Source organism: Pteropus medius, unplaced genomic scaffold (genome assembly GCF_902729225.1).
Source record: "Pteropus medius unplaced genomic scaffold, Ma_sr-lr_union100, whole genome shotgun sequence".
In the NCBI taxonomy this organism is placed as follows: domain Eukaryota; kingdom Metazoa; phylum Chordata; class Mammalia; order Chiroptera; family Pteropodidae; genus Pteropus; species Pteropus medius.
In genome coordinates this window covers 27,184,237-27,207,895 of record NW_024352787.1, presented here as the reverse complement: position 1 = coordinate 27,207,895, position 23,659 = coordinate 27,184,237, and the positions used below count along the sequence as shown (strand labels likewise).

At 54.2% G+C, this 23,659-nt stretch overlaps 1 protein-coding gene and 1 long non-coding RNA gene across 2 annotated transcripts in view; one reads left to right on the top strand and one right to left on the bottom strand.

Annotated features, from left to right (window-relative positions):
* Positions 1-23,659, top strand: part of LOC120591784 (uncharacterized) — a 44,148-nt gene that overhangs the window by 1,258 nt on the left and 19,231 nt on the right. The gene's annotated exons all lie outside the window — the stretch shown is intronic.
* On the bottom strand, positions 4,377-22,853 carry MLXIPL (MLX interacting protein like). The gene is given in 19 exon segments (XM_039849480.1): positions 4,377-5,114; positions 5,387-5,516; positions 6,100-6,223; positions 6,302-6,429; positions 6,603-6,722; positions 6,814-6,926; positions 7,049-7,199; positions 7,274-7,341; positions 7,585-7,785; positions 7,788-7,854; positions 7,857-8,108; positions 9,457-9,626; positions 12,678-12,758; positions 12,882-13,083; positions 13,618-13,662; positions 13,971-14,060; positions 14,214-14,296; positions 18,517-18,623; positions 22,478-22,853. Coding segments are annotated over 19 exon segments (2,550 nt in total). The 5' UTR covers positions 22,777-22,853; the 3' UTR covers positions 4,377-4,995.

Genomic DNA, 23,659 nt, shown 5'->3' with positions numbered 1-23,659 from the left:
ATGTCTTGGAGAGTCTCTTGATGGATCAGCATTTGCCAAGACCAATGACAGAAGGAAAATCAGGAGCTGTTTGCTAGGATCCAAGAGGGAGGTGGTAAAGGCCTGGACTTAAGGGTGGCCTGGGAAGTGAAAAGGAAGTTGAAAAGGAGACTTTCAACAAGGAAATTCTTAATTTGAAATAATTATAGATTCACAGGGAGTTGAAAAAAATGAACAGGAAGATTCCATGTACCCTTCACCCTGTTTCCTCCAATGGTAACATCTTGCATAACTATAGTACAATATCAAAACAAGGAAATTGGGATTGATACAATCTACAAAGTTTGTTCAAATTTTACCGAAAAGGAGATATTCTGAAACACTGATAGGATTTGGATTAGACCCGCTTGGCAGGGAAGAGAATAATAGTCCCAGAACAGGTATGTCCCATGGGCCTCCCAGCCCTGCAACCCAGAGCAAGTTGAAGTACCAGGATTGGGAATTCCAAATTCAAACGTTTCAGTGCCCACCAGGGAGACTCTTAGGACCATCCTTCTGAGGAGAGGCTGCTGCATACTAGATGACGGACAGACACACCCACTGTCAGAGAGCAAACTGAGCATCCTTATGTCCTTCCCTTTTGTCATCTGCGTGTGGGAGGGGGGAATGGTGCTGACAGTGACTGAGCTGTAGGTAGTGGGGAGGGGAGGACTGGAGGGGGTGTCCAGAGCATCCTGGGACTTTTTCTCTAATTTGCTGTTTAGAACTGCAGGCCCAGCCGTGAACCCTTTTCTCCACCACCTAGAGACAAGCCGTACTTTTAAGAAGAATTTCATTCATCAAGCATTTTTCATGTGATATTTATTGATCCAGAAGCTTTGCATTTCATTTACTCTTCTCATATTCCCATCCTATAGATTAAGAGACTGATGCTCTAGAAGGTGCTTATTAAGTGATTTTGCAGAGGTCACACAGGTGAACCTGAGACTCATGCAGCTCTATGATTTCAATCTTTCGATGTGGGGCACAGAGAGAAGCAAGAGTAGGGCTCAGCTGTGTACAACTCAGTCAAGGGTATAAGGTTCTTTCACACCATGATTTTGGTTGATCTTCATAGCGACCTTTAAGACAGGTGATGCTATGAAATAACTTTAAACATGTGAAGAAAACTAGGCTCAGGTCAAATAACTTACCCAAGGTCAACATGGAAGCCAGGGATAGAGCAGAGTCCAACTTGAGTCTGCTACACTCCTAATCCATACTTGTCCCACCGCACCACTGGGCTGTGACAAGTAAGGTCTTACTCTTACCTTCAAGTTTCGTACAGCCCAGTTGGAAGGCCAACACACAGAAGAACAACTAATGACGCAAAGAAAGATTTGGAAAAGCTGGGCAAATCACAGAGAGAGATCTGCTGACGGATTTTTGAGGGGTAGTGAAACCTGGCTGTAACTTCAGGGTGGGCATTTAGACAGGTGAAGCAGAGGTTAGGAGGGAATTCTAGGTGGGAAACAAGGCATGAACGTAGGTGTGGAGGAAGAAGTAGCTGATTCCTGTGCAAAAGGCACTGACTATGCCAGCCTCTTTGGGTGAGTGTTGCAGATGGAGTCAGAGGGAAGGATGTGGTGGAAAGGGGCATGTGAGAAAGACAGAAAAGTCTAGGCCCGCCTGCCTTATGGGCTGATCAGTCCTTGCAAAGGCAAAGCAGAATGCTGCATCTCAGGAAACATTAGCGATTCAAGACTTCTTGGAATGCGAAGGGAGGGAGGCTGGGGAAAGAGATGAAGCTGCAAGGGTAGCAGGGCCCAGTCACAAAACACCTTGAACATCTGTCCAGAAACCTGGCCTTATTGGAGGGAAGCAGAAGCCAAAGAAACAGTGGAAGCGCAATTTCAATTTACAATTGAAGAGACACGTTGCATTGATTGGCGTCCTCTTTACCTTTGGCCTGTGTTAGGTGAAACAATAAATGTCTTCATTGTTTACGCAGCAATTCTCAAAGTTTGGGTCCTCGACCCAGTATCACTAGAAATGCAAATTCTTAGACTCCATCCCAGACTTGCCTACTCAGAAACTCTGGAGGTGGGGGCCTGGCAATCTGTATTTTAACAAGCCTGTTAAGTGATTTCTGATGTACGCTAAAGTTTAAGAACCACTGGTTTAAACTAACGAGCACCAGAAATATATAATTTGAGGCTCAAAGCCTCAATTGCAGTGGTTCTTAACCTTAGCTGTATATTAAAATCACCTTACAAAATGCTGATGTCTAAACCCCACAGCCAGAGATTCTGATTTAATTGATTCAGACTAGACACGGTCATGAAGATTTTTAAAAGCCCTCCCCACAAGTTATTCAAATGCACATTTGAGTTTGAAGGGCAGCTGTAAGGAGGCTCATGCAGGAGTACATGTAAAAGGCAATGTTCTGTTGGCCAGGGTAGTGGCCGTGGAGATGGATGCTTACAAGAGCACTTGGTCAGGCCTTAGTAAGAGATACCATAACGTAGTGGGATATGGGGTGGAGCCAAAAATGACTTCAGCTTGCACAAGTGTGTGAATGGTGGCACTCTTCTTGGGTATGGGGAGCCATGGAGAGGACCAGGTTTTAGGGGGAAGACTGTGGGGTACAGTCTCAGAAATGAGTTCTGTTTGACTCCTTCAAGGTTAAGGGAGCTGTGGAACATTCAGAGGGCGGGGGCAGGGTGGCAATCTGATATGTGGTTATGTGGCTCTGGGGAGACAACAGGACAGATACAACAGGAGAGAGGCCAAAGGGGATGGCATTGCCTGGGCTTGCCATAGAACGAGAGGGAAGTGGGCCAGGGAAAGGGACAGATGGAGGAAGAGGCTCTCACAACAGGAACTGGGAAGGCACTGTCAGGGTGGAGGAAGGAGACCTTCGTGAGAACCCTGGATTCAAAGGGAAAGAGTAGTTCAAGAAGATGGTCTGAGGACCCAGGGGAAGACAAGAAGAGCATGCAAAGAGGTCGCTGGATTTGGAAATGAGGGAGTCAAGAGTCCTCTGTGAGTAGAGTCAGTGCAGGGGTGAGGCTGGGGTGGAAAGCAGAAGGAGCCCAGAGGCAAGTGGCTGGGGGTAAGTGGGAGGGGAAAAGGGAGAGAGAGCAAGACCACTCTCTCAAGGGAAGGTAGCATCTAAAGGAGACACAGAGTCAAGGGAATATCTTATGGAGGGGACCTTCTTGGCTGGGTGTGAGTGGGTGAAAACTAAGAGCACAAACTGCCAGGATTTTACCTTTCAAAGTACCACTTCAAATCTGTCTGCAGTAGCAAATAGCACTTAAAGGCTGAGTGTACCTGTCACTGCACGGTGAAGAGAAGTGGCTAAAAGCAGAGACTACTGTCAGACAGTCTGGGTGGGAACCTCATTAACCATGCAACCTGGGACTAGTTAACCTCTCTGTGCCTCAATTTTTCATCTGTAAAATGGGGATGATAATAGTAATTATGATAACTCTTACATAGTGTCCTTTGCCAGGCACTGTTGTGCTTTATATACAGTTACTCTTAAATCCTCACGACAGGCCTCTAGGGGTAGGTATTGCAGCGATCGAATTAATGTATATAGAGTGCTTAGAATAGTGCTCGGCACATAGTAAACACTGGATAGGTATACACTTATTATTGTTATTCTATATGAATGAATGAAAGGAAAGCCCACATAAGACTGTATTTATCTACTGCAAATGCTTTCAGAAATTCTGAGATGTCAGAGGATTCAGACATGCAAGGCCTGAAGAGTCAGCTCCGTGAGGAGAGAGGTACAGCAGCAAACAGAATCCCCAGAGCCCAGACCATTACCTGGTCTGCAGTAGGCCCTCGGGGAATATTTATTAAATGGGTCAGTGAAAGGATCAATGAAGTATTGAGGCCTTTTACCCCAACTCCCATCTGAAGTATCAGTTCCTTCTAAGACATCCCAACCAGTGTCCATCCAGTTTGCTTGCACATCTTGCACAGTGGGGATGTCATTACCTCCCACAGCAGCACTTTTACTTTCTGGATGGTTCTGATAGATGGCCTTGTCACTTCCACTCCTTGGTCCCAGCTCTGCCCTCTTCCGACTTGGAAGGTGGTGAGCCTCTCTGAACCCTCTCCTGGCTGTGGATGGAAGATTTCTGAGACAAGCGTCATCGCTCACCTGGATGATAGTGACTGCTTAAAATGGGCCTCCCTGCTTCCACCCTTGCCCTACTGCGCCTATTCTCAACTCAGCACCCAGAGGGGTCCTGTTCAGAAGTTACATCTGATCCTGTCCCGCCTCTAGTCAAAACTCTCCAGTGGCTTTGCAGCTCAGAGGAAAAGCTAAGGTCCTTTCAAGGCTACCTCCAACTGCCAACCAACTCTCTCTCCAGCCCAGAGCAAGATACAATGACAGCCCCCGGCAGTTTTTGTTTTTATTGGTCAAGAATTCTTTACAAAATCCACACGCACACAAGATGCCTGGCCTGGTTTGGTCACCCCCTGCCCTGCTCTCTCCTGGGATCAGATCTTCCTGGCCTCATCCACTCAGGGACACTATCCTGTAGCACCCTCCTGCCCCAGGTTACCAGCGAAGGAGCAGAAAGAGGGAACATCCTCTTTGCTTCTCTGCACAGAGACAGAGACCTGTGCCCCACCTGTGGGAGTGCAGGTGGGATTGACAGGGAAACAGGATTGTCCCCTTCCCTCCTTCAAGCTCCCTGAATTGCCAGCTTCTAAGGCCTTGGGATCATCTGGTTGAAGCTTCCCCGCCATTTTGCTGACTGGAAATGGAGGTCCAAAGAGGGATTATGAGTCCCTAGGTCACAGTATTAGTCACTGGTAGAGCAGGGATTAGAACTCAGCTTCCTGGCTTCCAGGAGGTGGGAAGAGGCTTAGGTCCTACTTAACTCTCAGGAATGGGGACAGCCAGGTCCTGGGGCAGGAGGAGAGTGTCCAGAAGTTGTCCCTGGAACCCACACCCAGGGAAGGTAGTAGCCCCAGAGCAGCTGAGTGAGCCACAGAACCTGGCCAGCACTATAACGGTTTGCCAAGGGTGCCCTCTGTGACTGCCCGTGTGGCTTGCTCGGGTATACAGCTTGGGTCCGTCAGGATACTGGTAGATGTGCTCAGCTGGCGAAGGGAGTTCAGGACAGCTGGGGAAAGAGAGAGAGACACCTCCTGGGGTCAGGGCCCTGCCCTTGGATGCTAAAGACAAAGAGGTTGGGGGAGATACTGTTTAGCAAGACCGTCAGCCTCATCTGCATTTGTAGATGTCCTGGTGGCCGGGGGACCATCCAGGGGGCATGGCGAGATGACCAAAACCCTTGGCTATTTTGAAGGCAGGCTGAACCTGGGGTCTGAGCAAAGTAAAACCATCTTCCCTGAGGCCTGGACATTCCACCGGGCAGGCAAGTGGCTCACGTACTTGGCCGGAGAATGGGCAAGGAGCAGTACTGGTCCAGCCAGGCCAGCGAGGTCTGGCGGAGGCTCTGCAAGCTCGCTGTAGACACCATCCCGTTGAAGGACTCGAACAGAGGCCGGATGAGGATGCTGAACTGAGCCCAGGTCAAGGAACAGGCCTGTTGTCTAGCCAGTATCCTCACCCACCTCACTTATAGCCCTGACATCTATCTGGCTCAAACCATGGGAAAGGCCTGGCCACTGTGAAGCCTCAAACCCTGAGGACTCTCCCACTGCAGCCACCCTCCCATCCTTCCGAGGCCTCCCCAGCTAACCAGCTGGCAGCTCCCTTCCCCAGCTCTTCTATGGCCCATCCCTGGGCTTCTTGTCCCAGCTTAGCCTAGAGCTTGACCAGTAAGGGAGTGAGTGATTCTCTAGTGCCCAGCCCACTCATGCCACTCCGAGTTTAGGTTCTCTCAAATTGTGCTTAGGACTTTCTGTGGGCAGGGGTGTGGTCCCCCCACCCAGGGGTTTCTCCCTCAGTTTCCTTCTGCTCCCAGCCCATCACTGGGCAAACTGCTGGCCAAGATGCCAAAGCCTGGAAGGAGGGAGTGGGACTGGCACCCCTCCCCCTGGGAGCAGCTCTGAAACCCTGCCTGGCCTGTGGAGCTGAGCCTGCAGCCAGGCACAGCCTAGTCTAGCTGCAGCACTCACCCCACCCTGGCCGAGTGAGGATACTACCCAGAACTTCCAGTTATGCAGTGTGCGGGTCCGGACATAATCATCAAACATATCTCGCATCTGGTCAAAACGCTGGTGTGTGATGGGCACTCCAGTAGCCGGCAGCTGCTGCTGGCACAGGCTGGGGGAATGGGGCAGGTCAGGGGTTGGGAGTCAGGTGGCAGGACGCCTTGCCCCTGTGCCACAGGTCCCTGCCTACTTAATGGCAGTGTTGAGCTCCTCAATCTGGTCCCGTAGCTGCTGGGCCTCCTCCTGTAAGGCTGCCCGCTCCTGCTGTAGCATGGTGATGTACTCGGCTGTCTTCTGCAGTGTTGTCGCTTTGCTGACCTGTGGGCATCACCAGTGTGGGTCAGGTGCCGGAGCCACCCCAGCCTGGGACCCACTGAAGGAGGTAGGAAGAGGTAACTGGGTGTCTGGAGGATCCTAGGATTTGGTCTTGGGCATGGGAGTCCACTAAAGGCCCTGTGGTTCTGGAGGTGCCAGCCTAGGTTGCGGCTCACCTTGAGGCTGGGCTGGGCACTGAGTGTGCTCACTAGCCCATGCAGGGTGTCAAACCCCAGCTTGATATTGAAGCGCCGCTTCTGCTCTGCAGAGATGTGTGTGATGCGCCGGTTCTCAGTCTTGGAAGGCAGAAAGGGGGATGAGCATGGGAAGGAGCGTGGTAGGGCCTAAGGTTAGCAAACAGATCTTGGGATGGCAGGGTAGTGCCACCTTGTTGTCTGCACGGCTCCGGTTTAGGATAGGTTGAGGGGGAGAGACTCGGACACTCAGAGTCCCTGGGCCTGGCATGGAGTTGAGCTCCCCAGACAGCCGCCGCTCACCACCTATGGCAGGGACAGAAAAAACCACAGACAGACCGACACAGGGGAGAGGGTCCCATTGCCCTTTATCCTTCCCCTCCCCTCCATCCCCTAGAGTCCCCCCAATCTCTGGAAACCCTGTTTACCGCTGAGTGCTGGGGGTGACAGCCGTTCTGCTTTGGGGACAATCAGAGGCCTGGGAGGGGCCAGTGTGGCTGGGCCTGGAGGTGGTCGGGGTGGTGTGGGAGCCAGGGTCGGGGGAAAGAAGGTGCAGGGGAATTCAGGGACCATCTCCTGCTGAAGTGAAGAAGGGTGGAGAGTTGGGGTGAAGCTCAGAGACTCCCCCCGACTCCCAGTGCCCACCATCTTACCGGGGACTCTGGGGGCCGCAGAAGGGCGCTGGACACAAGCGGTGGCTCCAGGACTTGCTCAGGCTTGGCTGTGCACAGGCAGAACTGTGAGGCCTGCTAGGGGAAGCCCCAACCCAAGCATCTCCCAAGACCCCATCCCTCCACTCCTAATAGCCCACACCTTTGGGTTCAGGACCCATGTCTTTAGTTCCTCACCACTCTGTGCCCAGCTGAGCCTCTCCCTTAACCTTCGCCCTCTACTGCCACAGGCTCCCCACTTCCACATTTTGTCCCCATCAACCGCTCTGTTGACCCTGCCCCTCCCATCTCACCTGCTTTGAGCAGCTGTGTGAGGCAAGGGTTGTTGCCCCCAGCAGTGGCAGGGGCCAAGGTGGGAGGGCTGGGTTTCCGCCCCCTAGTGGTTGGGGTGGGGGACTTGCCTCTGGGCCGTGCGCCTTGGGGTACTGTGAAGTGAGGCCCAAATGGGGGCTCTGGATACCCCAAAGGTAGAAGGTCCATGGGGAAGGGGGTGAGGCGGGACAGACAGGCTGTGGGGTGGGTGGGAAGGCTGAGGAGGGGAGTGGTGGTAAGACACTCGCCTCGTAGGGACAGTAGGGAAGGAGAATCTGGGAGACAAGAGAGGCTCTTCCTGCACCATAGCAGGAGGCGGAGCCACAGGAGGGAAGAGGGGTGGGGGACAGGGCTCCAGGCCAGGCCCCTTGGCAAGAGCAGGGTATTGGAGGAGGGGTGGAGGGAGGGGAGAGAGTGGGAGCTTGGGCTTGGGGTCTTCATGGAGGAGGAAATCAGAACTCAGGGAGGCACTGGAGTCCAGGGAGCCAGGGCAGCTGCTCCGAGCCTGGTTGGGGGGACAGAGAGAGAGCAGGGGAGAAAGCTGGTCTTTGCAGCCACCCAGGCAGCCTCCTGCCCTGGAAGAGCTCTGGACTGGGCAGTGAGAGAGATAAGATCCCTGAACTTCAATACGCGAACAAGGGAAATTATAATCTAATGGAGGGAGGGAGTAGAACACATTTATGCACAAATTAGGCATGAGAAAGAAGATCAAACTTTCTGCGCATTCATTCATTCGCCAAATAATTCATCCATCCATTCATCCATCCATCCATCCATCTATCCATCCATCCATCCATCCATCCATCCATTCATCCATCCATCCACCCATCCACCTACCTATTTATTCTTTCACCTATGAGCTAGCTCATTTACCGTTCCACCAGCCCACCAGATACTAACTCATTCACTAATCCATCCAACCATCTATACTTCCTCTATTCATCCACTATCAGCTGTACATTCACCAGCCACTTATCCACCCACCAGCCCATTGATGGATTTGCAAAACTGTTCATCTATGAATTCATCCATCAGCCCATCCATCCAACCAACCACTCACCTACGTATGGATACATCAACTCATATAAGCATCTACCCCCATCTATAACCCATTTGTCCATTCACCAACATACCCATCCATCCATATGCTCATTCATTCATTCACTCACTTGCTCAATCACTGGGCAAGCATTTACCCAGTGCTGTTAAAGTGCCTGAACTGTGCTGGGTATGGAAGATGTAGTGTTGAGCAAAACATAGTCCTTCCAGTAAGGAGCTCACTGTCTAGTCTAGGAGAGAGACCCCTCAACAATGAACTATGATAGTGTCGAAAAAGTCTGATGATGAAGGGAAAGGCATCTAACCTAGCGGCCGGAGACAACATCCGAATTGGGTCTGGGAGTTCTTGAGTCAAAGTGGTGGATTCACTGTTTCCTAAACACACATGCTCAGCTTTCTGCCTCCATGCACTCGTTCAAGCTTCTCCTCCTAGCTTCTCCTCCCATCTGACTTGCCCTCTACTAGTCTCTTCTTCTGTCCAGACTCATTTCAATAAGGCCCAGAACTCTCCCTCTTCCAGGAAGCCTTCTGCAAGCAACCCAGCCCTCGGTAGTGCCTGCTCCATGTTCCTCCTGCACTCAGCCTAACTCCCCTACAGCCATCTTGTCAGTTCTGTTTCACAAATGTCTTTCCTCCCCAGCTGAATTGCACCTTACTAGAGAGCAGAGATAAGGTCTTTCTCCCCCTCCAGTCTCTCTCTGTGAACCAAGCACAGGACCGGGCATTCAGAAAGTGCCCAGAATACCTCCTGGCAGGTGAGCTGGGTAAGGCTGGGAGGGATGGGGTGAGCTCACCTGCAGGCGGTTATGCCCTGGGAGGTGGGTCATGCCCGAGGAGGCAGGGGGCACCTCGGAGCCCAGGATTCCACTGTTGAAAAGGGAGTCGGCCATGGGGCCAAAGCTGGGGGGCTCCAGGAAGTTTGAAGGCGTGGGAGTCTGTGGGGAGCGGTAGTTGGTGAAGAAATCTGTAATTCAGACACAGAGGGTGGCAACAGTTAGGGCTAAGGCCATGGCTAGAAGCTGTGGGAGGAGTACAGGCCTCGTGTCCTGTCCACAGACTGAGCTGGGGAGGGGGAGCTTCCACAAGAGATTGTGAAACTGGGAGAGTTTCTGTCTCAGGGGAAGCAGCAAGAGGCCTGAGTGGGAGACAACAGGGGACTGTGTGGGGTGTGAGCAGGACCCCAGAAGTGGCCCTCCCACCTAGCCCCACATTTGGCTCATGAGCCCCCCTTCTCTCTATCCCCAGGCCTGCGCCCTTCCCTCGTCTGCTTATGTTGCCAGCCCTGCTGGGGATGTAAAAGGGGGAGAAGGTTACAGTGTGTGCGAGGGAGGGAAATGGGTGCAGTCCAAGAAAAGAGGCCTCAGATGAGGAGGAACCTCAGGGTGACACGAGTTCAAGGGGTGAGTTAGGGGTGAGAGGGGTCAGGAGGTCAGCGGGTCTGGGACAAGTTGGTTTGTTGGAAGGTCAACAAGTGGGGCCTCAAGGGCAGAGCCCAGGAGTAAAGTGAAGGAGCTAAGAAGGTGATAGCAAGGGTCAGAGGGTAGGCTCAGCGTGGGGGCTAGAGTAGGTGGGTGCTGGAAAGCTTGGAAAAGCTTGTGGGGAGGGGACAGCCAGATTTTTTGAGGTGCAGGTTGTGTAAGACCCAGGCTATTCTGGTTTTGGGAAGCAGCTGCCTGTGGCCTAACCACATCCCCAGCCTGGGTGCCACCCGCCTACCCGCTCCCTTCCGGGCACCTTTTTCTGACCCTGACCAGCCTTCAGTCTATACCAGCTCCCAAGGCCTCTTGGTCTGGCCGGACCCGACCCTGCCCGCCTTGGATAGGCCCCAACGCCCCAGCCAAGGGAGCCGGTCAGGCCTCTCCCCCGGGGGCCACCTTGGAGACCCGGTAGCGGGACAGAAGAGCATCTTGAGCCTTGAGCACCAAACCTTGAGCCTGATGAGGTCAAACCTGTGTGTACATCTTATGTGACTCTGGGAATCACATGTCACTGGGCAGCTGGCTTGGCATGTCAGTGTGTGGTCTTATGCAGCATCTGTCTGTCTGCCTCCCTGTGTGTCTGTTCCACTGTCTGTAGCTCTGTCTGTGTGCACCTGCCCTGATGTGAGATACTTGGAGTGTGTGTGTCTGCCATGCCCACGTTTGTGTGTGTGTGTGGGCGTGTCTTGGCGAGAGCGTGTGTGTGTGTCAAAGTGTGTGTGTGTGTTGGCTACATCATCAGAAGGGATCTTCCTGCTGTCCTGCCGCCTTTCTTTAACGGAGTGGGTGGCAGAGGGAGAGCAGTCACCAAGCCTCCATTCTCCAGCCCCCAGGGACCACGGGCCTCCTCACTAGGCCACTTGAGGCCTGGGCTATAGAACCAGCCATATCCTGGGCCTGGCCCCAGGATGCTGAGGGCCACAGAGCAACTCTCTGCTCACTGCTGCTGCCCGTTCCCCAGGGCTTGTTAGGCCTCATGGAGCATTGAGTCCGGCTCATCACTGAGTCACCACTATCCCCTTATCTTAGATTGTGGGCTTGTCTCCACCTGGCCTTGAGAGAAGCTGCTTCCTAGTCCTAGGCACCCACTGAGTACTCCCCTAGTCTCTGCCCCCCTCCACTGATCTAACATCCCCTCCCAGCCTCAAGCTCCCTCCCCTTCTCTGAGCACCCCGTACCCCTCACTGAACCCTCTCCTCACTGGTTCCCTCACTGGGTTTTCTCTCAAGTGAGGAGCTCGTGGGAACAATCAAAGCAGCAGCAAAGCAGCAGCCCTGGTTGCCCCAGTGCTCCCTGCCCTCCCAGTGCACAGTGTGCTTGAGGGGGTCACACTGGCTACCTCTTTTAAATAGGTCACCCACACTCACCCCCTATCCCAGCAGACACCCTGGGCTGAGAAGTCACTTCCTAGCCCCAGGTTTTGCCCAGAGCCCAGGGGAAGGGTGGCTGAGATCCTACCTGTGGCAGGGGTCTGTGTGCCCAGACAGGGCCGCCGCCCTCCCAGGCTGGTCTGCTCCCAGGGCACTGCCATCAACACTTCTGCCCCCTCAGCCCCCACCCCTGCCCAGGACTGACGCAGGGATGGGGGTGGTTCCTCATTCCCTAGTCCCCGCCCCATAGGCCTCTACCTCTTGATTGACAGGCCCAGGACCCTGTGGGAAGGAGTGAAGGGGTCACCGAAACTGAGCCTTTATCCCAGGAACCCCTTTTCTGCCCCCTAGGACTTGGCTGAAACAGGTTGAGCCCCGATGTCTATCTGACTCCCAGAATGGCTCTGGAGTCTTCTCAATGTATGAATATCAGGGTCAATCTCCAAGATCTACAGCTAAGTGAAGAAAGCAATGTGGGGAAGAGTCTACTATGAAAACAAAAACAGACATTTGTCCATGTGCGCTTATTTTATATAGACATGTATCTCAGGAAGGACATGAGAAACCAGTGACTTGGTGGTCCTGGGGGTCAGGACAGTGAGGCATGGAAACATACTACCTAAAAAAAACATGCTTTACCAGATATAATTCCTGGGATTTTCTTAAAAATAACACAGGAGGGGAGAAGTGAGTGAGTTCTAACTGAAACAAGACTGGCCAATAGTTGGTAAATGTCCAGGTCGGTGATGGCTGCATGAGGGTTCATGGAACTCTCTCTCTACTTACATGTATGTCTGAAATGTTCTTTTAATAAATAGGTTTTTTTTTTTTTAATGAATCATATAAATAAATAGACTCAAACAAATCACAGTCCCTTTCTCCCCTGAGAGAGTCTCAACATCCACTGCTTTCCTGGGAGCTCCCACAGTCTGCAGCTTCAATGCCTCTGGTCCCCTGTCCCCTGCCTAGGTACTTGGTCTGGCCCTGCTCTCACCTGAGGCCACACCAGCTTCATCACAAGACCAGACAAAGCGACATCAGGAAGATTTCTCAGAAGTCACCCAGACAAACTACCTTCCCAGAAGGGTATAGAACTGGCCTGAGGTCAACCTGGGTTCTCCTCCCACTGACCCTGCCGTTCCACCTCAGGGGAGGAGCCTGCCCCACCTGAGATCTCCATAAAGTCATCCAGGCTGGGCTGCAGAGGTGTCAGTTCCGGCTGGATCATGTCAGCATTGTTGACGTAGGCTGGAGGGGCAGTGGTGATGTCAGGAGCAGCAGGCAGGGTGGAATGGGGTCACCTGTCCCCAGCCATCCTCCCTTGGCTGCCTGGATTCTCACAGGCCTTCTTTCCCAGGTGCAGGCCCTCACCATCCTCAGGGGGCAGCTGCAGAGGTGTGGGGCTGGGTTGAGTCATGGTGAAGAGAGTGTCGGAGATGTCGGACAAAAAGCAATCGAGGTCCAGAAGCTGCCGCCCTCCAGGCTCCTCCTCTGGGCCCCCCAGCAGCACAGGTACCACGCTGGAGAAGAGCTGCTCGCACCATCTCTCTGGTGGCTGCCACCCCCCTTCCGCCTAGGGAGACAGAGCCATTAGTAGCTGCTCTCACTCTTCTCCAGCCTGGGGACAGGAAATGGTCAGGGGTCTGCCATTGCCCCCCATCCTTCCATATCATCTCCCGCCGGGGGGATGAAGTGGTCAGTAGCCAGAGGGCCTCTGTGCAGTCCCTCCTTACCTCTCTCTGGTGGACCCAGTTTGCTGCCTGGAAGGGTAGGGTCACCTCTCTGGCCTCTGACAACTACCCTCAGGAGATAGACTGGGATGGCTTGCCAAGGAGATTAGGGTCCCCCTCCTGCCTCCTATACTTTTTCCTGCCAGGGACCCCAGGTTTTAGGACCCTCTATTCCCCCATGCCTCCCCACTACTTGCTCAGTCAACCAGAAGGCTGAGGGTCTTCCCACCACTGTGTTCCAAGGGAAGAAGGGCCAAATCAACTAGAGGACAAGAGTCACTCCCGCTACCCTCCTGTCACACCCTCACCACCCCCAACCTGCCACTGCCCCATTCACCCAGAAGGAAGCTGTCAACTCTGCATCCCTGAACACCCACCTGCTTTGGGACCAGGAGATCCCCTTCCCTGCTGGACTTACGGAGCTGCAGGAACACACAGAAGTGGACACTGGATTCCTTGCCCCTCCTCCATCACTCCCTACCAAGGCCTCCCCTACTCACAAGCTCCCCCAAATCAAAGAGATCCCCCATTTCCCCTCAGGAGCTCCTCCAATCTGGGAGGTACGGAGGTTGCGAGGAGACACTATGACCACACGGTGGCGCTGTGAACCTGGGCCTTAAAGGAGGGCAGGGTTGGGATCAGGGGAGCGCCTCCAGGTCTCTTCCAAGAGAAGCGGTGGCCAGCGGCCGCAGGGAAAAAGTCTGGGGCTTCCCCCACGTCCCTCACTGACCCGTTTCTTGTAGTAGATGCGCCACTTGTGGTATTCGCGCATCACCACCTCGATGCGCCGTTTCCAGTAATTTCCCTCCAGGACGACAGCCTGGGGAGGGCCGGGAGGTGGCTCAGTGCGAGGTGTAGCACTTACTCCACCCCTCACCCAATCCGCATCTGGGCCGGCCCCTCCCATCCAGCAGGGGAGACTGGATGCAGGGGGCTGGGTTTGGTAGGCGGTGGTCCCTTGAGTCTCAGCTACCTCCGGTTTCCGGTGCTCGTCAGCCTCAGGCCCCTGCAGGGGGGTCACGAAGCCACACACGGGGCTCTTCCTCCGCTCCACATCTGAGAGAAGGGGGCCAGGTCAGGGGTGCCCAGCTACCTCATCTCCCACCCCAAGGGGACTGGGACTCAAGTACGACACTACTAAATCTTGCCTGGCCTTCAATGCTCATAGTAAGTGCCACCTCCTCCAGGAAGCCTTCCTGCATTCTTCTCTAGGCCTACCAGATCTCCCTCTTCTATGCTAATCTGTGAAAAGAACCCAACCTAATAGGGGTGCAGGCAATGCTTGCTTAATGGGATTTTGGGACCACAGGGAGTAAGCTGACCCAAGAACATCCTGATCAGACTGACAGGATAGGGGCCCAGAGCCCTCAGTTCCCTGCCTCAGGCTCCTGGGCACTGCCCACTCTGATCTCAGAGAACCACCCCTTGTCCACTACAGGCTACCTACCTGAGCCCTTTTTCTACCTCCTCTACTCCCTTCCCTGTCTCCAATCCTGATCTCTCCCCAGGCTCATTCTTTTTGGCCTATAAACACATTCCATGTTCTTTACTCCCCAAACCTTTCCCTTCCTATGTTACCCATCAAGCTAACCCTTTTGCTTCCCTCTTTATTCCTTTGCCTTTCCCCCAAACTCTGGAAGAACTGTCACTTGCCATCTCCACTTCTGCATCTCCCAGTCTCATCTTCACCTCCTGTAACTCAACATCTGCCCCCATGCCCACCTCCAAACCACCCTCATCCTGCCCCTTTCCAGCTTCAGACCCATTTCCCAGTTGCCTAGGGACTCTCCACTAGGATGTCCCAAAACTTGTCAGTCTCAGATGTTTGGGAAATTCCCCCCTCAGCCTGTGCTTCCTCTGGACTGCCAGCGCTGCCCCTCAGTCACCAAAACTCCCTTCCGACTCCCAGCATTCCTGTCTAATCCATGGACTAATCATCTCAATCTCAAGGGTGACATTTCTTTCAGTGTCCCCTCCCCTCCATATTCTCATTGTCATCCCCTGGTCTGGCGTCATTTCTCACCTGGAACCTCCCTGACTCACACTCTCCAGCCCATCTTCCTGCTGCAGCCAGGTCAATTCTTCCTAAAGCACAGTTCAGGCCTGAACCCCTCCTCAGTTCTCTAAACCTCCAGAATAAAGACTACAGCCCTGAGCTCGGCTTCCTAGCCCTCCACAATGGGTCCCACTGCTTCTTCAGCCTGTCTCCTTCATATGCCCCACAGCTCCCCGAAGCCAAACAGCTCCCTGCTGCACAGCCCACCCTTTATTCTGTAAGGAATACCTCTCCCTTCCCTCCTCTGCTTCATGCTCATCTGCCCACCTGCCAGGAGAGCCCAGAGCAGCCCCACTTCCATGAAGCCTTACCTCCTCTGAAAATCTATGGGCTGGTCTGCATCACTATCCACCTGCCTGGCCATTTCTCCACATGCTGGCCTCCCCACTGGGAGTGAAAGAAGGAGCTGTGCCCTTTAGCCCAGAATCCTGCATCTGGTACAGAACTTGGCACACAGCAGGACTTCAAAGCCCTAGGACCCCCAGGCAGCGACTTTTTCTGGCAGTCAAAGTCCTTGACAAAGAGGATTTCAGGGGTATCCATTGGGGCCCATCTTACCACAGCCCTCAGCAAACTTCCTCTGAAACAATTGACACCCGAAGAGGAGGGGGAGGGGGGAGGGGGACCACCCGAACATGAAATTTCTTTGTACCTTCAGCATCATTTACAAAATTTTGTCCTAAAGGACATTCTCTAAAACAGTGGCCCCCAACCTTTTTGGCACCAGGGACCAGTGCTCCTATGAGATTCTAATGCTTGATGATCTGAGGTGGAGCTGAGGTAATGATGCTAGTGCTGGGGAGCAGCTGGCTGTACTCTCCTGCTGCTCACCTCCTGCTATGTGGCCTGGTTCCTAACAGGCCACAGAATGGACCCATCCACAGTCTGGTCTAAAATGATCTCCACTGGGGTTTGTCCTGGTTGCTGAGCATGGCTTGGACAGAAAACAAAGGGATAGGCCCTCGCACGTGTGGACTCCCAGGGGGTTATATTAAGGAATCCTCAAAAGCATCTGCTCCTGGCTTCCCAGATAAGGAAATGAGCACCAGGAAAGAGTAAGTTTGTCCAGGGTCCCCAGAGAGTCAGGGCTGAGCAGGCCTGGTGGAACTCTCCCCTTTCCCGCCCAGGGACCCTGTGCTCTGGATGGAAAAGCAGTGACCCTGTGGCTTCCTGAGAGTTGGGCAGGCTTTATTTAACAATGAAAAGTTAATCTACTCATGCAGCCACCTAGCCCCTTTGCACCTATGCTGGGACAGAATCCACAGATGACTTAGGGCACTCACAGCTTAGTGGGTGAGATGAGGAAAACACAAACATAACATAAGCTAATGCCAAGTAGAGAGTCTGCCCATGGGAGGGCACAGTGCTCTGGGAGTTCAGAGGAAACCCAGACGAATTTGGGGTGTGGGAAAGGAAGGGATCTTAGAGTAGCCAGGAGCCTGCAGAGGGGTAGCAGGTTCCAGGAGGATGAGCAAGACAGCCCTCCAGCACTAGTCACCCCTCTCCCTTTCCTGAAGCCCACCTCCGAACCTTGGATGCTCAGGGAGGAGGAGGAGCCCTGATATTTTTTCTCTGCTTGCCTATGCTGTTGCTATTATCATATAGTAGTGCTAGATCCCAGAGTTCACCCTCAGGGAGCCCTTGTGTCTGCTTGGTGCTGAGATGTGATCTGACTGAAAACTCATAGCAGAATTCAGCAGTAGGATCTATTATTATGCCCACTTACAGGTGAGCAAGCTTGGGCTAGGGGATGCTAGAGACTTTGCCAAGGTCACACAGCTATGGCATACTAAAACTTGACTCAAAACCACCTGTGTCTGACTCAGAATCTGAGGTCCTTCCAGCAACTTGTACAATAGCTGGAGACCAAAGTCTGTCTGGGTGAGGACCCCAGGTAGCATCAGAAATTTCTTCTGCAGAGAGAAGGGTTTATACCCCACCCAGCTTTGCGGGGAAGGGTAGAGGATGAAACCTCAAGGTGGCAGGGAGGGGGAGATGGACAATAACATTGATTTCCTAGGCCTATCAGCTTCCTGGTTTGGGCAGGGCCTGTTCTTAGGCAAGGTCTGGAAGCCGTACAGCAGGGTGCAGAGGAAGGAGCACTGGGCTCAGTTGGAGAGCCCTGGACTTACAGCCAGCCACAGCTCTGCTCTTTTTATGCTCTGTGACCTGAACAAGTCACTTGTCTTCTGGGCCTCACTTGCTCATCTATAAGATGGGGATAATAATACCTATCTCCCAGGATTGCTAGGAAGCCTTAAATAAGATGATTTATGATTTATGATAGATGAACAAAACCCAAAAAACAACTCCTTCTCTCTGCTTAGATAGAATCTAGTGGGGCCAGTGCAGAGAATATCATGTGTGGTCCCTCCTGGGCTGTGTGTTCCCTGCTCAGTGCAGCCCTCTGATCTTGCAGCGGGACATAACTGAGTTGGACAAGGTCCCAACACAGGGTCAACTAATCTGAGGCCTCTTAGCCTCTGCTGCTCTGCCGCAGGGAGAGTGGGGAGTCTTGTATTCCCAAATGAATGACTGTGACCTTCTCAAGGGTACTTCAGATTCAACCATCATTTATTGAGCACTTTGTGCCAGGCCTGTTAATGCCTGTTATTCTCATGCCAACCATGAAAGATAGGACTACTGGCCTCATTTTATAGGTGAGGAAATAAGTTCAGAGAGGTTAAATGACTTGCCTGCAGTCACACAGCCAGCAAGGGGCAGAAACAGGGTGAGAAACCAGTTGTGGGTGATTCCAAGTCCGGAGTCCCTTCCACTCTACCACATGGCAAATCTCCATGATGGTGGGGGTTCCGTAAGGACTTCAGTGAAAGCCTGGTGGCGACCCGTGCAGGGTCCTCACTTTCCCATTTGCAAAGTGACAGAATTGGCCCAGATAGTGTCTAACACGTCTTGCTACCTTCACATGTGAGGCACCTGACTACACTAATAGGATGCAGAATGAACCTTGAATTGCTCCCCAAATCTCAGCCCACCTTAGGACTTCGAAAGGGTGAGCTCTGCTGTGCCCAGCTTCACAGTGGAGAGAGTCATTAGGGACATATTCCCCCAAACTCTCTGGGGGTCAGAAGCCGTTCAGGGGTGCTGGTGCTTAAGGTTTGGTCTCCCCCAAAGCACTCTACTGATCCTGGCTGGGGGATTCCTGGGCAGCCCCCCATGTGTAGCCCTCCTGCTGGGAAGGCTTACGGCACCCACTCACACTGGATATACCAGGCCCTCCAGATGGCGTTGTTGAGGCGGATCTTGTCTCGGCAGAGCAGCTTGAGGCCTTTGAAATTCTTCCACTTGGGAGAGACCAGCTTGCCACTGTCAGAGGGAAAGGGCTTGGTCAGGGGTGTGGTGGAGAAAGGGGAAGGTTGGAGACGATTTCTGCAGGGCCGGTTCCACACTCTTCTCATGCATTAGGCACTCATCTATGGTGGGCAATTTGAGGGACCCTCTCAAATCCTGCCCCTCACTCTAACCTGCCTGAAATTCCTGCTGAGAGTCAGACCTTTAAAATACCCTCTCCAGGTCCCCACTAGGAGCCCTTGTGTTCTTTGGTGAGACCCACTTGTTAATCTACTACCAGAACTAAAGCCAGGGCTGGAATCTGTTTATCATCTCAGTCCTCATAGCAACAATACCCAGTGGCCTTACAGCCATCTCTGTCTTGTAGGCCACCTAGGATCGGTTTTCAGATACATTTCTTATAGAAGTAAATTGAAGGTCAGGAAGGGAAAGGACCGTGCCCAAGGTCACGTGGCGGAGACTCATTCAGGCTCTGGCTTTTTCTCTACCAGTATTGCTGGTTGGTCCCCTTAGGTCCAGGGGATGGGTAAGGTGCGTATGAGTGGAGAGGAAGCCACTCCATAAGAAGTGGCCTCCAAGCAGCCAGCCATTGCCTTTTCATTGCTCTTCTGGTGTCTGCCCAGCCTAGAATCCTAGGATGGCAATCTGAAATGAGCTGGAAAGTATGCCCCTTCTCAGGGGTGTGCCACCTCCCTTGAACCTCCTCTTTTGGTCACCTATGGTCTGGATGGGGGTCGGGCATTAGCCAAAGGAAGGCAGCTGGGACGGTGCAGTGGTGAGAGGTGAAGAGATAACACCCCGACCCTAACCCTATTCCTAGCAGTCAATCAAATTCTCAAGATGAAAGGGCTCTCTCTACACAGGTGAGAGGCTTGACTCTCAGGGTCCTACTAGGCACAGGCCAAGTCTGCTACCCCCAGGGAAATGACGGAGGAAGTCAAGATACTCAAGGTGTTAGATCCCTGCTGGTCCCTCCCTCCTCATGGTCCACAAGCCAGGGTTGTATACAAGTCCCCTATGGCACATCTTCTCCAGTACTTACTTACATGTAAGGCTGAGGCCTCAAGGCTTAGTCTTTCAGAATATCACGCCTGTTCTCTCCAGGGGCCTCTCCCTCATCCTGGGGGTGAGGGGTGGGTGGGTGGCAGTCTGACTCCTACAGCCCCTTGGGTACATGGGTCACTGGGTCCCCTCTCCTCTCTGGTCTCCAAGCTCCTGTGTTTGCTTGGAGTGGGGAGAGGAAAGGACTGCCAGCCCAAGGCACAACAGGCCTCATTACCCAAATAGAGTACATAGCCCAATCGCCCAGGCCTGCTGGCTGGCCCCCTCCCTCCTAACTTAGATAAACACCATCTGTCCAGGGACCTGGGGGGTGGGGGACACTCTGACATCTCCTGGGCCAGCTTCTTTTGTGTCACTTGGGGGGCTCCTGAGTTTATTGCTCCTGCCTGTATCCCAGCAACCCCCCCAACCCACTCTGATCACCCAGCGCCCCACAGCCTGCCTGCCCTTCCTCTTCCTGAGGTTATAGTGTTTGTGGCCAGGGGAGACGAAACAGTGACAAAATCTAAGCCCAGGAAGAAAGGTCTATGCCGGCCCCGTCAGCTGGGAGGGGAGGAGAAGGGTCCAGTCTGGAGCAAAAAGCCTGGGGCCAGGGTTCAAGGGCTTCTCATGACCAGTAGAAAATCTGGGAATCTTGGGGATGGGATGAGGGAATACTCAGAACTCTGTTCAGCTCTCCACCACCCCTATCCCACCCCCACCCCCGACATAGCTACTATGCAATAATTCCTTTAGAGTCTTTCTGACAGGGTCCTGCTTGCTCCCTTATTTCCCTGAGGCCATTTTCTCCATAGGTCTGATTATAGCTCTGGCCAGCTCTGACCATGGACAAGTGGGTTCTTGGAACTTCCAGAACCTGCCTCCCTGTGGCTTCCACTCACAGAACTATGGAACATGGGCTCCTCCTAGAAATCTTTCCTCTGCCAACAGCTGGCCAGACATCTGCAAGCTGGCCTCTGGGTCAAGCTAGCCACTTACTCCTAGCACCTCTGGACCCCTTGCCTTGCTGTCCCTTCCCATCTGCTCACTCTCTTGGGATATCCTGGTTTCAGCAATCCTCTCTCCTCCAGGGAATCCCTATGATTAGGGTTTTTAAGGACTAAAACACTGTCCCAGTCTGAGCCTCAGTTTTTTTCCCTCTACCAAATGAGGGAATCCAAAGGCTCCTCTGGTACTGAGCCACCTCCATTCCTGGCGCTTAGGCCAACCAGGGCAGGCTAGAGAGTGAATATTCTGAGCCTTTAGGGAGAAAGCATAGCCCTCTCCACCCCAGCTGCCACAGTCAGCCTCTTAGTGAGGACAGTTCTTGGAGTGTGCTCTATCCCCTACCTTACCACCTCCCCTGGACCTCCCCTTTTGGTCACCCATGGTCTGGGGTGGGAGATGGGGGAGGTAGGCATTAGCCAGCTCAGGTAGAGAAGTGTGTAGTATAAACTAGGAGGCTGAAGTTGGGAGTGGGTAGGAAATGGGGGGAGGAGGAAGCTGGGGAGCCCGCAGATGCCTGCACCTAGTGTACCAGGACCTTAGATGCCCCTGCTCAGGCGGTCTGTGATGTCCGGGGGCGGGTGGTGCGGGGGTGGTGGGGGGGGAGGGATGGGAATTTGAACTTTCCACATTGGTCTGGCGCCTGGGACGATCAGGTTGCAACATGACCTGGGCCCGGGGCCAGAGCTTGAGGGCCAAGGTTACACCGCCTCCAGCCAATGGGGTCGCGGCTGGGCGGCCACGTTGGGGGTGGGTAACACTCCCCCGCAATCCCCACCCCAGCTCCGGCTCCGGGTCAGAGCAGCAAGTGCCCGTCTGTAGCCAGTAGTTTTCTGAAGGGGAGGAGCGCCGCGGAGGAAGAGGAATATTTGCGGAGAAAAGATCAAGGCCTGCCGATCCTCCTTTATCCCCTATGGTTTTCAGTTGATAATTTATCCTGGCCCCTTCGTTCCGGGGAACTTTGCTCCAGGGCACTGGGCCAGGACACGAGTTCGTGCCCTCCCCTGGGACGCAGGCGTGGAGCTGGAGCCCGGCGGTCCGCGCGCTCCGCGACGCGCCAAGCAGGGGGACCCAGGCAGTGTTAGGCGCTCAGCTTCGCGACCGGGGTAGGCTAGTCCAAGCCTACTGGGAACAGCCCCTCACAGCCTGCTGCGACCTCTGCCCGGCCACCGCTGGGAAACTCTGCGAGCTGCACGCGCCACCCCCCGTCCCCCAGGGTCCGCCCGCGGCACCCTCCTTCCGCCACCCTGGACTTGGAGTGTCAAGAACAGGAGTCCGAGCAATTGGGGGGCGGTTGCAGGGTGGACGAGAGACTGGGTTTGAACCGACGGTTGGCTACCAATTGGGACACCATGGGCGCGAGGAGTACCGCGAGGGTGCAGAAACAGAGTGGGTGTGGGCCGGGGCTGCTGGGGAGAGAGCGGAAGGCGGCAGGTGATCGGGTGGAGTGGCCTCCGAATGGAGGGTGGGATGGCAGGGATGGCCTAGGGTTCTGGGAGCACGAGGGGATGCCCTGGCACTTTTTTAGGGGCAGAAGTGTGGGGACGGGGAGCCGGGGTCTGCGGTGGGCCTACCGAGGTCGAGGTGGAGGGCAGGTGGTCCACAAGTATGGGAACCAGGAGGTGCGCCGGCTTTTTGGGCGCCAGTAGGTTGAGCCAGGGTCAGGGGACGCTCGGGGCGCGGGGAGGGGGTGTCCAGCATGTGGCCGGAGTTTCTAAGAGCAGCCGGGGACCAAGGCTTGGGGCCGGATGGGGTGTCCGGAGCTCCAGCGCGCGGTCCCACCATGTAGTGCCGAGGCCCTCGGGTCTCGGAGCTACCCTCACCTGTAGGCCAAGCTCATGCACTCGAAGAGGCGGGTGAGTGTGGGATCGATACTGCGCGGCCCGAAGTCGGCGAACCCCACGGGCCCTTCCTGGTCGCGCCGCCTGGTCAGCGAGTCGCTGTGCGGCGACGACACCATGAAGTGTCCGCTGTGGATGACCTGCGAGCGGAGCAGCCCACCGGCGGTACGGCGGGTACTCGGGTCCTCTGAGTCTGTGTCTGAGTCCGAGAACGGGCTGGTGACGACCCGCGGGCCCTGCAAGCCCGCGGCCAGACCTGCCAGCGCCCCGGCCGTGGCCATCGCCGCCGCCGCCTCGCCTAAGCTAGGTGGAGCCGCTCGCGCGTTCCGGTGGCCGGACTGTCCTTATTAGCATCCGCCCGGCCCCCGTGTCCCAGTAGGCCGCTGGAGGGGGCGGGACCGCGGGGCCTTGGCTTGTGGGAGCGGACAGGGCGGGGCTTAAGTTAGCATAATCCATACACCCGGTGGGAGCTCGCGAGCACGGGATCCCCTTCGAGCGCACAATTGGGAAGAGAAGGAGGTTCCTATTCCCCTCCCGAGCCTTTCTTTCTGTTGTGATCACTTAGAGTCCTCGCGGAACTGTCCCTGCTTCGCCCAAAAGGTGGTCTCAGGAAGACGCTATGATCAGTCAGTCATTCACGCCTGTAAGGGCGCTCTCTCGTGAAGCCCCTCACCTAACTGCTACCGCCCTGCCCTTTCTAATCTTGCTCACATTCACCCTCTCTCAGTCCTCCACACAGCTGGAAGCATCCACCTCTCAGAAGTTTTGTGTGGCTTCACCCATAGGAAAGTCTCAGTATCTCCAGTTCTCCATTATGGTCATCACTACACCTTCACAGAACCCCCAGAGGGTTACGTGAGTGTGAATCCTGCAAGGCTGAGCAGGGTGAGTACCAGTGGTGATGGGTGATAGCTGGCAAGGTGGAGCTTTGGTCATCCTTCTCTGGACATCCCCCAGGCAAGCCTCTGTTCAGGAGCTCTGGACCCCCTCTTCTCACCTACACTGAAGTCCAGTTTATGTTCCTGTTCCTGAAGGCCCTCCTCTCACCCTGAGGACACAAACCAAACTGTTTGATCTGAGGCATTCACACCTGTCACCTTGCTGGCACCTTTAACATTCCTCAGAGGTGGGGTTCTTGCCCCATTTCAATTGGGCACCAGAGTC